The following is a 14244-nucleotide window of genomic DNA, read 5'->3' on the forward strand; positions in this document are numbered from 1 at the left end:
GAAAGTTTTCTTTCACGTGCTTTACGCATTTTGTCACGAAGATTTTTCGAGACAACTACAAAGTGCCACGCCTAACTACACCTCTTATTACAAGAGAGGGCAGCATTTATCTTCGGGGAAAATTCCAACACATGTACTTGGAAAGCAATTTGTCTGCGTCAGTTTCAAGCGGCGGAAGGGTTTTCGCGCGCTTTACTCCTTTAGACACGTGCTCGCCATACAGCATGGTTACTGTTAAGCCTACAGGCTAGCAGGGTATCACCGTTTACAAGATTTCATGGTGATCAGTTACCTGCTACACCGGTGACGTCACGTCTACATTTTGATTGGTCCCCGAGAGACAACGCCCTGCAAAGGATCCCAGGGACGTTACATCTACGTTCTGATTGGTCATCGAGGGACAACACCCTGCGCAGAATGTGTTGTTATTATTCTAGTGTAAGGAAGTTGTCTGCAGTGACTTAGTCATTTACTATGGAAAGATGTCGTTACACTCTAGACTAGCAGTCTACAGCGGCATTGGATTTCTCTAGTCGGCATAGAGATCCTCTAACAGTAGTCTCAACGCTGCCTATCAGGAGGCGTGCAGCGATGTATGGCAGTTTCTGATTGGACAGACAGCCAGCTATAAATAGACTTCCTTGAAATGTCAACACATTCATAATGAACAGCGTGGTTATTCTGAAGTCGAAGAATGACGCATCTTTACGGCATACAAGATTATCTTGAGAGGGGTGGACTTCATTATCAGGCTGTTAAGTCAGCTTGGATGACTAACTAACTCCGCGGGACTTGATTCATCACATCGCCGTCCCAGGTTCGGGGGTCGAAGTTCAAGGCTATGTTAAAAGCAAGCTCTACTCTGTCCGTTATCACTATGTCAGTGATAATGTCTACTCGATTTGCTCATGTCACCTTAGGATATGATCAGACGTAGACGTCTACTATTACGTCTATGACAGCGTTTTCTTGATCATGATTTCATGACAGGTTTACGACATTGGACGTCTTGACACCACACCTGTGGTAGGCTCGCTGGTCAATGTTTGCGTAGGAAGTTACTTATTAGAGCCGTCATTCAACAACCATCTTTAGGTAGACACTTCTCTCCAAGGATTGAGTGCCTATCTAGTCAAGAAGGTTGCAGCAGGATTCTGGAAGAGTGGAGCTCAATCTCTTCACATCACCCAGTTAAAGATGAAAGCGGTGATGCATGTCTGTCATTGGTTGACAGCACCGAGAGACAAGCTACTGATGATCCATACGGTCAACTCAGTAGTAGCTTTCTAGGTAAACAAGGGTCAAGGAGGCCTCGACCTCTACTACACTTGTCGTTTCTACCCTTCGATGTGGTCGAGTCTGATCCTCCAAAATAAAGTATCTCACATACCAGGAGCCTGCATCTTCATGGCAGACGCCTTATCTCACCCCCTACGTCTATCACCAACGGAGAATATGTTGTGTGGAGAGACGTTTCAAATAATCGGCTTCTAGAGTGGGACCAATTGTTGTTCCATCCTCACAATCGGACACTGCACCTGGTTCCGTCGCGGTTTCATCTTTGCGCCTGGACCATCTGTGAAAGTCTTGAGGGCCAAGGGGTACTCATCTCAAGTGGCGAAGTTAATCGCCCGGGAGCACAGGGTTTCCACTCAGTCACTTTATGGACCTGGAGGCGTGAGCGATCGACGCGATGTCCCTGTCGTGGGAAGGTCTGGACGCTTACACGTTTCCACCACCAGCCCTTTCTCTCAGAAGTGGTCGCTAAGGTCAAGCAGACACAGAACCTGCAACTGCTTTTGGTCGCACCTTGGTGGCCAGCCAGGCCATGGTTCCCCAACCTTCGACGACTCGCAAACGGAGAACCATACAAACTTCCAGAGTGGTTGCATCTACTTCGGCATCCACACAGTCGGTAACTGCATCCGGATCCACTGCGATTCCATCTTCACGCATGGGTCATTTGCAGAGGGCGTTAAAGGCTAAGGGCTACTCCATGCACGTGGCGAGCGTTATAGCTCGCGCGCATAGTTTCTACCCGATCCCTATATGACGACTAATGGCGCTCGTTCGAGAATTTTTGCGCTCAAAGATCTCAAGATCCTATGGCAACATCCCCTCAGTTTGTGTCAAAGTTCTCTTTCTACGGAACTTTAGACATCTCAGAGGCAGTACCTTAGGCACCTATCTGTCAGCATTGAATTCTGTCCTTGCGATCAAGTCAGGTAAACAGATCTCCAAGGTACCGGAACTGATTGCGTTTCTCAAAGCTTTCAAGCTGGAAGACCAGAAGGCCAAGTTTCGTCCTCCAGCCTGGGATCTTAATGTCGTTCTACAACATCTTAGAGGACCGCCGTATGAGCCGTTAGAGGAAGCCTCTTTTGAACACCTATCCAAGAAGACGGCTTTCCTACTAGCATTGGCGACAGCGGCTAGAGTCAGTGAGATCCATGCTCTTGACGTCACACAGATTCACTTTGAACAGTCAAGGCACGGACGAGTCCATTTGGGTCTGCTCTGGGACTTTGTGGCTAAGAACCCGCTTCCCGGGCAGCCCAAAAGGTTATTTTCCATCCCTCCTTTGTCTACGATCCTTGGTCATCATGACTTGGAGGAGGAACTGCTATGTCTGGTCAGAGCTCTGAGATGTTACATTAAAAGGTCAGCCTCTAGGAGACGGTCCCGCAAAAGACTATTCATCCCATTTGCGTCGACCTGCAAAGGAGAGGTAAACAGGAACACGATTGCCCTTTGGCTCAGATCGACAATCCTGGCTGCCTACGACGACAAGCTCCTGCCTCATCCGGTAGCAAATAACCCGCACGAGATCAGGGCTTTGGCATCTACAATGGCCCTCCATCGATATTGCACGGTAGCGCAGATCATGGAGGGTTGTTTCTGGAAATCATCAACTGTCTTCGCTTCCCACTACTTGAGGGACCTGACAGTTGAAGATGTGGAGGGGTTACAGTCATTTGGTCCACTGGTAGTTGCTCAGCAACTTACCCGACCGTCCGCCCATTAGGTAATAACGCTGTTACTTACCGTTGGTCTTAAGATTAACCTCACCCTCAGGGTGCGTCGGTTTTTCTTTGGAGTTCTATTGGGTTACTCTTTGTCCTGCTCCAGGTGTTATCCTGAGACCGTTGGCATTGGTTTCCCAAGTTCTCCTGTTGCATGTGCACTGTTTGCTGAGGGATGGTCCTCCGGAGTCCACACCACCATCCATCTGTCGAAGCCATATGCATAAGACCTATGGTAAGGTAAGTTAAAAATTTATTAAAATCTAAATATTTTAGATATTTAAATACTTACCTTACCATAGGGCGGTGACTCCCTCCCAACGCTGGATGCTCCTCCCCACTTTGGACTCTTCGGACCTTCCGGTTGGCGGTAAAAGTGAATTTTGGATTCTGCACTCTCGCACTTTTAATAATACTTATGATCAATGGAGCGTTTCTTGGCTTTCATTTTACTGTCAATTTCTGATGAAGTGATTTCTTATGAACAGCACGGTGCGAGTGCCATGGTTCTTAAGGTGTTCAGTATTAAGCCTTAATGTGTATGTAATGATTCTTCAGTTACCTTCACATCAAGATAACTTGAACTTGAGGTAACAAGACTTTGCTGTATGAGAACCAAGGAACCACCATGTTCATCTTGGTCTTGGCTGTCCTTCTATGAATATTTCTGACGATAAGTGTTCTTGCAGGGTCAGCCGCCGCTGCCCAACCCTCATGGGGACCAGCACTGCCCTCAGCCACTGATGGAGATCCAATCTCAAGTGGAGGAGGTCCTGTTTGGCCGCACTAGCTACGTGAAGAAACTCATTGAGGAGTGTAACAACACAGAAGACACCACCAAGCTGCTGAAGGTGGGACTATATTGTTTTCTTTAGATAGATAGTGTAAAGAGTTACCATACAAAATCAAACCAGCAATACTGAATGGTGCATTAAGAACAACTTTAGACTCCCTGATTCCAAAGTTACTGGTGCAGACATGACACACACAGAAACCTAGTACCGATGGTTCACACAATTTGCAAGCAGTCTTCTATGAATGCCTCATAAATACAATACTGGAATATTGCTGCAAGTGATGTGAAACTAAACTTACTCACTCTATACATACCACTGAGTGAATTTATGTTGCACTTGTGATAATGAATTGATAGATTATGAAAACTGCCTACATGGGGCAAATGTCTTTTTATATTAAAGTTGACAGTGCTCAGTACAGAGCTTCAGGTGAATATTTTTTGTACATCTGATGTTTTATGTATGTGTTTTCTGACAGTTCAAGTATGATTTCAGTTCTGTTGCTGGGAGAACCCTCACTTTTCTTCCACCGTTCTCAGTGAGCTTCTCTGGCAGGTATGTTATTCGTGTACTGAAGCTTTGTGCATTTGGCAATGTCGCCACGAACAGTTCTGCTAGTGTTTTAGGTATCACTTGGCCCTGAAAAAAAATAGTCATTTTATGGTGTCATCCTTTGTGTTTTGACTTATAAAGTTCTATCATAGATCCATGTATGGATTTGGGGACTTAACACCACCAGACCTTGATACAGTGACACTGTTCTGAAATGGTAGTGGTTGTCACTCATATTCTCTAACCACGAGTTCTCCTGATCCAGATGCAGTTAGTAGCTGGCTGACTGTAATGGCTGGAATATTTCAAGAAACAACCTGCACTGCCTTGTGCACTCTTTTCGGATGCAGCTGTTATGGAAGACATGATAATTTTGATAGTGTTCTTTGATTCTTGCCCCTGCAAGGTTACCCTGCACAGTTATATCACTCCGTGTGTTCAAATCCTGGTTTATCCTGATTGTTTCAGTGCATATCATACCTCTGTCTGAAACTTGCATCACTTCAGGCTTACCTACTCATGAAGATGCGGGGTAGAATAGGTCTTCAGCAACCCATGCTTGCCGTAACAGGCGACTAGGCTTGTCATAAGAGGCGACTAACGGGATTGGGTGGTCAGGCTCACTGACTTACCTGACACATGTCATCGGTTCCCAATGGTGCCAATCGATGGATTGTCAGGTCAAGGCTGAGTGCGACATAAAACTAAACTCACTCAATGACTCGTACTTACCTTCAAAATGTAATTGATACACTCTGATAGGACTGAAGTACTGTTCAGACTGTTTTTCAGGACGAATTAAGTCCACTTTTACACAGAATATGGGTTAAGTAACAGAACAACTTCCCTCTTTGGTAAATTTGAAGCATGTGTCCTTTTGGCACTAGTCACAACATTTCTAACATCTCCACATTATTATAGGCTTAAACATTCCTTCTAGACTATGTTTTCCTTATTCCAGTCAGGAGCGTTATTTATGTAAGCCTAATAGGTAGCACAGCTAAATATCTTAGATAGTATTGAGGGCTTGCCCAGCCTATTAAGTAACAATCATGTGTAATCTTACACAGAAAAATGGAAAAAGAAAACAGTTCACTAAGTCATAGTTGTTCCAAAGTGTGTTGCCCCTTACCCTGTGGAATTATCTCCCCTTTATTTGTGATATCACTGTTTCTAACTTCACATCTGTGCATCATCTCACCAGGTTGCCTATTCCTACACGTATGAGCTCAGGCCGTACTTAGATCTTCTCCTACAAATGTTGATGCTGGAAGATTCCTGGCAAAATCACAGGATACACAATGCACTGAAAGGTAATTTTCTTCATTTACTTTATGTTTTCTTATTTCAGTTTTAGCATAATGCAATTGCTTGAAAATTCCAACAAATCCAGACTAATCTCCTTTGTTAGCATTATCTCATGTTCATATTCTTCTGGGGAATATTTCTCCACAAAATAACTGTTAATAAATCAATATGTAACGCAGGTTATAGGAAGTGGCCAAATGTTACATGTTATATATGCGATTATACTAGACATTTGGCCCTTTCTGTGTGGCATTGTATGTATTCTCAGACTGATATGACCATACCTTCTACCTTGGTGTGTACAATAAAGAGTAAGGTTTTGAAAACGTTCAAACAATTTGCTTGATGTCTGGTTAAGGGAGGATGATGCTTTTGTTCTTCCCAGGCATCCCGGATGATAGGGATGGGCTGTTTGACACAATCCAAAGATCAAAGAATCACTACCAGAAGAGAGCATACCAGTGTATAAAGATGATGGTTGCACTCTTCACACAGTAAGTACAGTTCTTGTATGGTCCTTAAGTCCCTTAGGTGTACAAGAAACCTAGATTCGAATGCCAGGGTTAATGTGAACATGACTTTAGCTCGTAAGTGTAGCCACGCTTTACCACACCAAAGGCGTGTTTTGTAATTGAAGTACAGCAGTGCCATCAAACTTCTCATCCTCTCCTTCCATTTCTCTGCCTTTCTCTTCTTTTCACTCACAGTTGTGTGACCTGAACAGGTTGAAGTAGTAGACTTGAGCAAAGGATGCTTTTTTCAGATTTTGTTCATTTTAGAATGGAGATTTTCAGTCTACTTTCATTATTTGTTGGATGAAAGTACAGTGGTAAGCTGAGAGATGTGTAAATAGTTTTACAGAGAGCACTGTTGTGTTTCAGTTGTGCACCTGCTGCTCAGATGTTACAAAGTAATGGAGATCTCAAACGGAAATGGAGTGGAGCTGTTGACTGGTTAACAGATGAGTTGGAGAGAGTAAGTGTGTCTCAAGGAGGGTTTTGTGATACAGTGGTGTCGTTTAGCACAAATGATTTGTGCAGAGAGGGTGGTTTTAGTTTAAGACATTGTAGGCTGTTATAAGCATTTGAGCACTTCTGAATAGGATAGACATGAACCATATGGTGATATGTCAATATCTAACCAACAATTATGATTAAAAAGTCTTTCAATGGCATTTAGAAGTAATACCCCAAAAAGGCAAGAATTTGTGCCTGTCAACTTCTTTATTTTTGAGGAACACAAGATTAATATGTATGTTTCAATAAATGTCCACAGGCATTTCTGTATTCTTGACAGATTACAAACAATGAAAGTCATTCATTGTGTTTAATTCATTACAATTTCTATAAAATGATTTCTTCTTTCCTCCAGAGACCATACCCAGGGAATGCACAGTACACATACAATAACTGGTCCCCACCTGCACAGTCAAATGAAACCTCAAATGGGTGAGTAGTCATTGTTCATGTCTATCTATGTACAGTACATTTTCCAGAATTAGTGATTTAATTGGTACGGTCACTGATCAATTATCATTACAGTTTGATTTTGCCAAATCAGTATGTGAATTCAGTTTTTGTGTTCACTATTTTATTGTAATGAGTATTTTAACAATCAGTAATGACTGTTTCAGCTACTTCCTAGAGAGATCGCAGAGTGCCAGAATCACACTAGCGAAGGCTTACGAGCTTTGTCCAGAAGAGGTAAGAGATGCAAGGAAATGCTAGAAGTCTGACATCCATGACCATGTCAAAAGTCACAATGTTTGCCTCTGCAGTAATTCGTGGCACTGGGGTAACTTAGTCATTAAAGCATTCGCTTGTCATGCCAAAGACTTGTATTCATTTTCCAACATGGGTACAATGTGTAAAGCCCATTGCTGGTGTTCCCTGCAGTGATAATGCTGAAATATTGCTAAAAGCAGCTTAAAAACCAACTCAGTCACTTCAGTCAATCTATTGTAAAACCTTCCATCCTGAAATAAGCATCCCTCCACCATTTCCAGTAGAGTCTATTTTCAAATAGACAAGCAAAGTTGCAACCTTGGCTTGATTCCATGTACTGACTTGCAGAAGTAGAGAGTAAAGTATTGAGCAGAGTGTGCTGTGTTCCCAGGAACAAGAAGAAGGGGAGCTAGCTGATGAACAGGAGGTTGCCGACCAGGAAGACCCAGTTCCTGGATTCCCCCAGCAACCTGGCAACCAACCTCAACCTCAGCCACAGGGCTCTCAGCAACAACAGCCATCCCAGCAGCAACAGCAACAACAACAAGCTCCCCAACCTCAACAGCATGTGCAGAACAACCAGATCCACATGCAGCCTGTTGCTCACCCAGTGCAGCCTAGTAATCAGATCAACAACCAGCTGAACCAACAGGGTCAGCAGCAAGCCCCAAACCCAGGCCACCAGCCGCCACCCACAGACAATCAGGAGACGGGGGAGGAAGGGGGAGAGAACTCTCATAGGGGGGGAAGTGAGTGAGGGACTCGACAATGACTAGGATGTGCTTTGTGATAACAATTTGTGATGATCCTGTCCAAAAGTTGTGGATTGAGCTTTGTACAGAAGGTCCAGGTTAAAGCTACATTTTCCTGAGGTGGGGAGCAAGGTTTCACTGAATCTGATCTGTGATTTACGCTTAACAAACTTGGCGTGACACCTGTCAAGAGTTTCATCTGTTTTCCCAGTGATCGAAAGAGATGATTTTGGAATGTTCCTGCCTTGTATCCCATGGCAACTTCAAGTGTATATTAGTCCATTGGATGGTCAGTATCTGGTAAGGATTTGCTTGGAGTTGTTGGAGTCTGATATGCAACTACTTGTGATGTAAAATATCCACAAACAAGCAAGTATCTTATACTTGGTGGTATGATAACCTGATGCTTGTATGGACAAATCGTCAGCATATTACCAACATTGCCACACACACTAATGTCTGAATGACACAGACATCCTCTGAATCAATCTGTGTCAGGATACTTCATTACAGGATGTGCAGCAATTCTATACAGTTGGATGTACATAGCAAGAAAGGAGGAAATAGCATTGAATGCCCACAGCGAACCCCAAACTGTAGAATGCAGCTAGAAGTGAATGCAAAGGTAACATCCACCATCTGCTAATAAAACCTGCGTGATATTTATATGATGGTCATAGGTTTCAGTTTGTTCCATACAGTTCAAATAAAGTCATTTGTACAAGATGGTTGAAGAGAGGTGTTAGTTTTAAAATTGCATGACAATTTGGGAAAATTAGGAATGTTCCAGACAAAGTTCAGAGTGTTACAAGTTACTGAGACTATCGATTAATCAAACCATTTACAGACTTGCAAATGTTTCTGTATATCAGAAGAACACCCAGGAATATTTAACCCAGATTGTGAGTTGTCTATTGAGTAGAAATACACAACAGTAGTGGGAAAATGCATCAAAAATCACTTACAATGTTAGATGAGAGTGAGAGTAGATTTTGTCTCAGTCTGTGAGTGTCGGCCAAGTGAAGTTTATAGACGTCCTGGTCCGCACTCACCATGCAGTCTGTAGTGAAGCAAAGGCATCTGTTTTTTATGCAAACTTTGCTGTAGTACAGGTCAGTCTCTCATGGGGTGACAAATGAAAATATCTTCATTTATTCCACATGTTTGTATGCTGAGGTTTGTTGTCGTCGTATCAAGAGTTTGTTATCATTGTGGTACAAGTCTTGAGTTTACTGAATGTGTTATGTCTGAGCTAGCTAGCTGCATGTGTGGTATACAAGTGTACTATATGTATGTGATAGCAAGTGGTGAATATATGATTAGTATTTATGAACTTGTACAGCAATTCCCCAAGTTAGTCTCCCTAACTCAAGTGGTCCACACTGAGATTTGATGAATAATCCATATTCATATAGACATGATGATATTTATTATGTATTTATTTTCTAACAACAGTCTGAAGGAGGAGAACCAGTTTTGTTTTGATTTTTACAACCAACAAGTGCTATGTTTAACAATCATCCATCTATCTCAGCTTTTTCCTTGGGTTTAGCAGTGATTGCTGCAGTTCTTTGTTGAAATACTGAGGTTAAAGTTTGGGTAAATTTGCTTTGAATCCAAGACATGAATACATTTCGTGCCATATTTGAAGGGGGAGTAACTCTAGTTGATATGGAAGTGATGTGGATATTTTCATAAGCAATATGTAGATAGGTTGTTGTTGTGCTTGTTATAGACAGCAATTATTTTGTTGATAAGAATCAAAAGCATGTTGCAGATAATTTATCTATTTCTGCAGTATTCCCTGTCTGTAAATTTCTTAGACTGTATCCCTATAGCCATGACAACCATGTCAGCTTGAGGAACTCCTGTAGCCACCTTCTTTCTCTTGTATTGGTCTTTCTGGAGAAATGTGTATCTAAACGGCGGACTCCATGAGTATTTGAAGTCAGAGCAGTTTCCTGTATGTTGACCAAATTTCACTCTTGATATATACATGATAGTCATTCCTGTGTGTCCCCTCACAATCAAATCCACCTTGATTTCCATGGCACAACCGTGGCTGGTATGAAATAAATATTACACAGTTGTGACTGACAGAGAGTGCTTGTGATGTAAACCTATGCATAACCATCTGGTAACAGTCATGGGATAGATCTGTATTTGTTGTGAGTGCACAAGCACGAAGGCAATGTCTGGTTGAGTTGAAGTTGAAACTGATGAAGAGTGGTTCCCATCTGTTTCATAGACTTCACATGCCAGAATTTTTAACTTCCAACTCAGAAGAGAACTCTCTGTGATTGATCTTACATTTTGTCAATCTTTTTACAGCAATTTCTCAAGTTTGTGAGCACAGGTTCATATCTTTGATTCGTCATCCTTCTGTCATCCAACCTTTGACTAGTCTCTTCCTTCCTCTCTTGACATAACGGAATCAGGTCCAAGAATATGCCACTTGATACATGCAACTTAGACCCACCTGTTGTGAATGTGGATGCAGTATTAGATAGCAACACACATCTACTTCATTCTCTTCTGAGGAATGTGGGGGTGCTTGCACGACTGTATGAGATAAACCAAATATTGTCAACCTCAGTAGTTAAAGTGTCTGACTTTCTACTGTCAGGGAGAATTTCTAGTGTAAATAATCCCAAGTGTTTGTAAATGATAACACTGGTGTACATTTGAGCTGGCTGTTTGCTTCCTGAGCTCTGTGATGCTAAATACATGATGTATAGTACGGTGACCAGAGAGTGTGTGCATGTATTTATTAATGTGAAGTGAGAGTGATGGTGGTGATGATGATGATGATGATCCACGAGCATGGCCTCCACCTCAACATCTTGAAGCTGTAGTTTCCAGGTGTCTCCCCTATAGGCAGAGGACTCTGCTCCAGAGTGGACACCTGGTGCTGACAGCTACCTGTATGGTTTCCGTCATAGACTGTGCAGCTGAACTGCCTGTAGACATTACCTGATTACTTACTCTATTCTGTAGCCAAATAATCTCCATCGTGAAGTCGTGAGAGTTACAGAATTGCTTCAGTTTCCATGGGTTTTATGTGGGTCATAGAGCAGATTGCTGGAAAGGCCCACTAGCTTATTATATATTGTTACTAACAGATGAGAAATTGTACAAGAACATGTTTTGATAAATTTGGGTTATGACTTGTCCTTAAGGCCTTTAGTTTGGTTCAGGTATGAAAACGCTGAGGCAGCTTTATGCCAAGTGAGTTCAAATTAAAGTAAGCGTTAAGTTTAGAAGTAAAAAGAAGGGCTGATAAAGGAGTGAAACGAGGCCATGCTGTGCGTGAATTTTGTATGCAAGACAATGGTTCTGAGTATAGCAGCGTCGCATCTTTCATCTCTCCTAGTTGTGTTTTAGACATTAGTGGTTCAGCCTCCTTGTTATCAAAGCAGTCTGCACCGGCCCCATCCAAGCCTGGCATTACCTTGTCTTATACCCTAGAAAACACAAGGAGAATGTCTGGCCTAAATCTCTGCCTTTTGTATATGATGCACATTTGTGATACTGTATGTAGATTGGCTACAGGAACTTATGCCCACATTGTACAGTATGTATATATTCCATTAAAATGCACAACTAATACGAAACTATGGTGTAGATATGGAGCCTGTGCAGCAGCAGCAGCTACAGTTGTTATTTGTTTGTCTCCACGTTATGCCGCCGAATTATTATATTATGTACAGAGTATTCTAACTTGAGACAGTTTGTGTCTGTTTATACTGTGTAGCTGCTGCTATTTAATCGCATTAAGACAGTGCTATTTGTTTTGAAGTGCTGACAATGTTCAAATCTGACAGTGTTGCTGATCTTATGTTAAATACTATGTTTTGTATAATTGGATGAATACACAAGGCCCCCTCTGAGGTTTCAAAGAATGACACGCCTTCCGTCATTGTGGTTTGAGAGAAATTGGTTAGATGACATGTAACATGAGTTGAAGAAGGAGGAGGGTATGTATTGGTTTCTCCAGACCCATATTTGGATGTATTTCCACCTGATGGACTCCAAATTGTTGAGCACGTGGATCTGTTGTTTATTCTACTCATTGACCCATGTTCTGGTTCATGTTGACCCCAGCTACTTGTGCACATTTTGTACTTAATGGGAGGAAAGATCTCTGACAAAGTGACCATTCAGACCTACAGTCAGGGAGACACATCCAAGAGAAAGACCCTGGTTTCTGCTGTGGATATTTGTTAGGAGACTTTGCAATTGTTAGAGGGGGCCTTGCACACTGATGTTGTTAATGTTGAATGGACATTCAATGGCTGAAGTCAGGACAGGCTGAATGTTATTAAGTTCTCAGTGTTTTCAGTATTTGTGGGGTTTCGCCATTGTTGGTTCCAGTAATGCAGTATGCTTATGTTAGCATTTCCTTCAGTGCTTTCCATGTTGAGAAGCATACTCCAATTGTGGTGATTAGCATGTGTAAATAATGTCAATTTGTGTGAATGGCCCTTTGAGGATACTCCCCCCCCCAAATCGTCAACATGGAACGACTCAAGTGTAACAGCAGGTCGTACCATTTTGATATTTGGGTTGTGGGTTTGCAAGGTGTTTCCTGTATTTGACGCAGGGATGATATTGTAAGCGGCTGCCAGAAAACTCCCTTAACCCAGAATGGACTCATTGGTGTGGTCGTTTGAAAAGGATCAAGCCATACTGAGAAGAGGGGTGTGAGGTGGGGCTTCTTCTGCCCACCAAGGGGAGATAAGAACATGTGCTTTCAGGACCGTTGTATGTGTATGTTGACTACAGTGTAAATCATAATATTTTCACATTTAGCTTAAATTATTTTATAAAGAAATTCCAACTGCATTGACATAATGTTGTGCACAGTGTTTGACTTTGTACAGAAACAAAAAAAGAATAAATTACTTAGAATTACAGCATTGGCTTTTCCATGGCTAGTTTATTTTAAAGGTTCCTGGTGGAGGGGAAGGAACAGCAGTGACATCTACTGCAGTACCTGAACCAGGGAAATGTGATGGGTCGTCTCTTCCTAGTTCCCAGGTTATGTCCTCTGCTGACAAATGATCGGGAGAATGTTTACTTCGTTTGATGGGGACCGCCATTATATCCCAGGTGCCCTTCCAAGTGCTCTTCCTCATTTGGAACAGACATTCGGAGCGTATCATTCCTACGAACAAGGTGAACACAGGTACACAGTGGGTGATATAAATACAGAATGAGTAGAAGGTTGGTGGCAGTGTAAGGGCATATATGCTAAGGGGATTACTGTTAAAAGGGATTACAAGGTCTGCTGCGCGAGGTGAGGGCCGTGACACCGGTGCAAAGATGGTGTCACGTTCAGAGTGGGTGACAGGCACCGACACAGAGAGGATGTCAGAGAAATGGCATATTGCGGGAGGCAGACACAGGTACAGGTTGCACTTTACAATATTTGAACGCCTGTCGCATTAGAGGCCATATAATGGATCATACTGTCTCTGCTCGCATCTGTGATGCTCGATCCAATCGCCCACTAAAGTAACGCGCGTTGCTGTGAAGACAGCCATTGAAGAGTCTCAAAGCAACCTGGCAGATATGGCTATGTTGGCGACATTCCTTGTCACTAGCTCACGAGCTAACGGGAGCCATACAGACTACTCAATGCTTCCAGAACTAGAGATCACGACCCTTCCTTTTCCAGATTATCCAACGGAGTGCGGCGTTAGCAAAAAAGAAAACGCTATTTAAGTAAAATATTTGTAATAAAAGTTCCTCGTCGAAGCCGTATGTGACACACATTTCACATGCATAGAACATGAATCGATATCATTCCGTCCATAGCTGTAGAAGGCACAAGATACGCTTGTGTTTCACGGACTAAATGGTCATTAGTATTTTAAGTTTGTCATGAAGCTGTTCGTTCCTTACACGGTGGTCAGGCTTGTTTACTTCGCTGGCATATGTCATCGTATCCCACATGCGTAAATCAATGTCCAGGCTTGATTATCTACATATTGCCGTCACAAACCTGGAATATTACTGAGTATAGCACCAAACAACACACAATTTCTCCCTCCTCGACACTGATGAAACATTGTCCAAAGCGGCA

General features: G+C 42.6%; 1 protein-coding gene across 1 annotated transcript in view; it reads left to right on the top strand.

Annotated features, from left to right (window-relative positions):
- LOC137281279 (ubiquitin carboxyl-terminal hydrolase 9X-like) overlaps positions 1–13072 on the top strand; it is a 67518-nt gene extending 54446 nt beyond the window's left edge. Inside the window, exons 50-57 of the mRNA XM_067812443.1 lie at positions 3713–3874; positions 4316–4375; positions 5577–5685; positions 6066–6174; positions 6562–6655; positions 7052–7128; positions 7314–7383; positions 7796–13072. Of these exons, the coding sequence (XP_067668544.1) occupies positions 3713–3874; positions 4316–4375; positions 5577–5685; positions 6066–6174; positions 6562–6655; positions 7052–7128; positions 7314–7383; positions 7796–8161 (1047 nt within the window). The 3' untranslated portion in view covers positions 8162–13072. The remainder of the gene's footprint in view (positions 1–3712; positions 3875–4315; positions 4376–5576; positions 5686–6065; positions 6175–6561; positions 6656–7051; positions 7129–7313; positions 7384–7795) is intronic.
- Positions 13073–14244: the final 1172 nt, after the last annotated feature.

The sequence above is a fragment of the Haliotis asinina genome, chromosome 4 (assembly GCF_037392515.1).
Source record: "Haliotis asinina isolate JCU_RB_2024 chromosome 4, JCU_Hal_asi_v2, whole genome shotgun sequence".
In the NCBI taxonomy this organism is placed as follows: Eukaryota; Metazoa; Mollusca; class Gastropoda; order Lepetellida; family Haliotidae; genus Haliotis; species Haliotis asinina.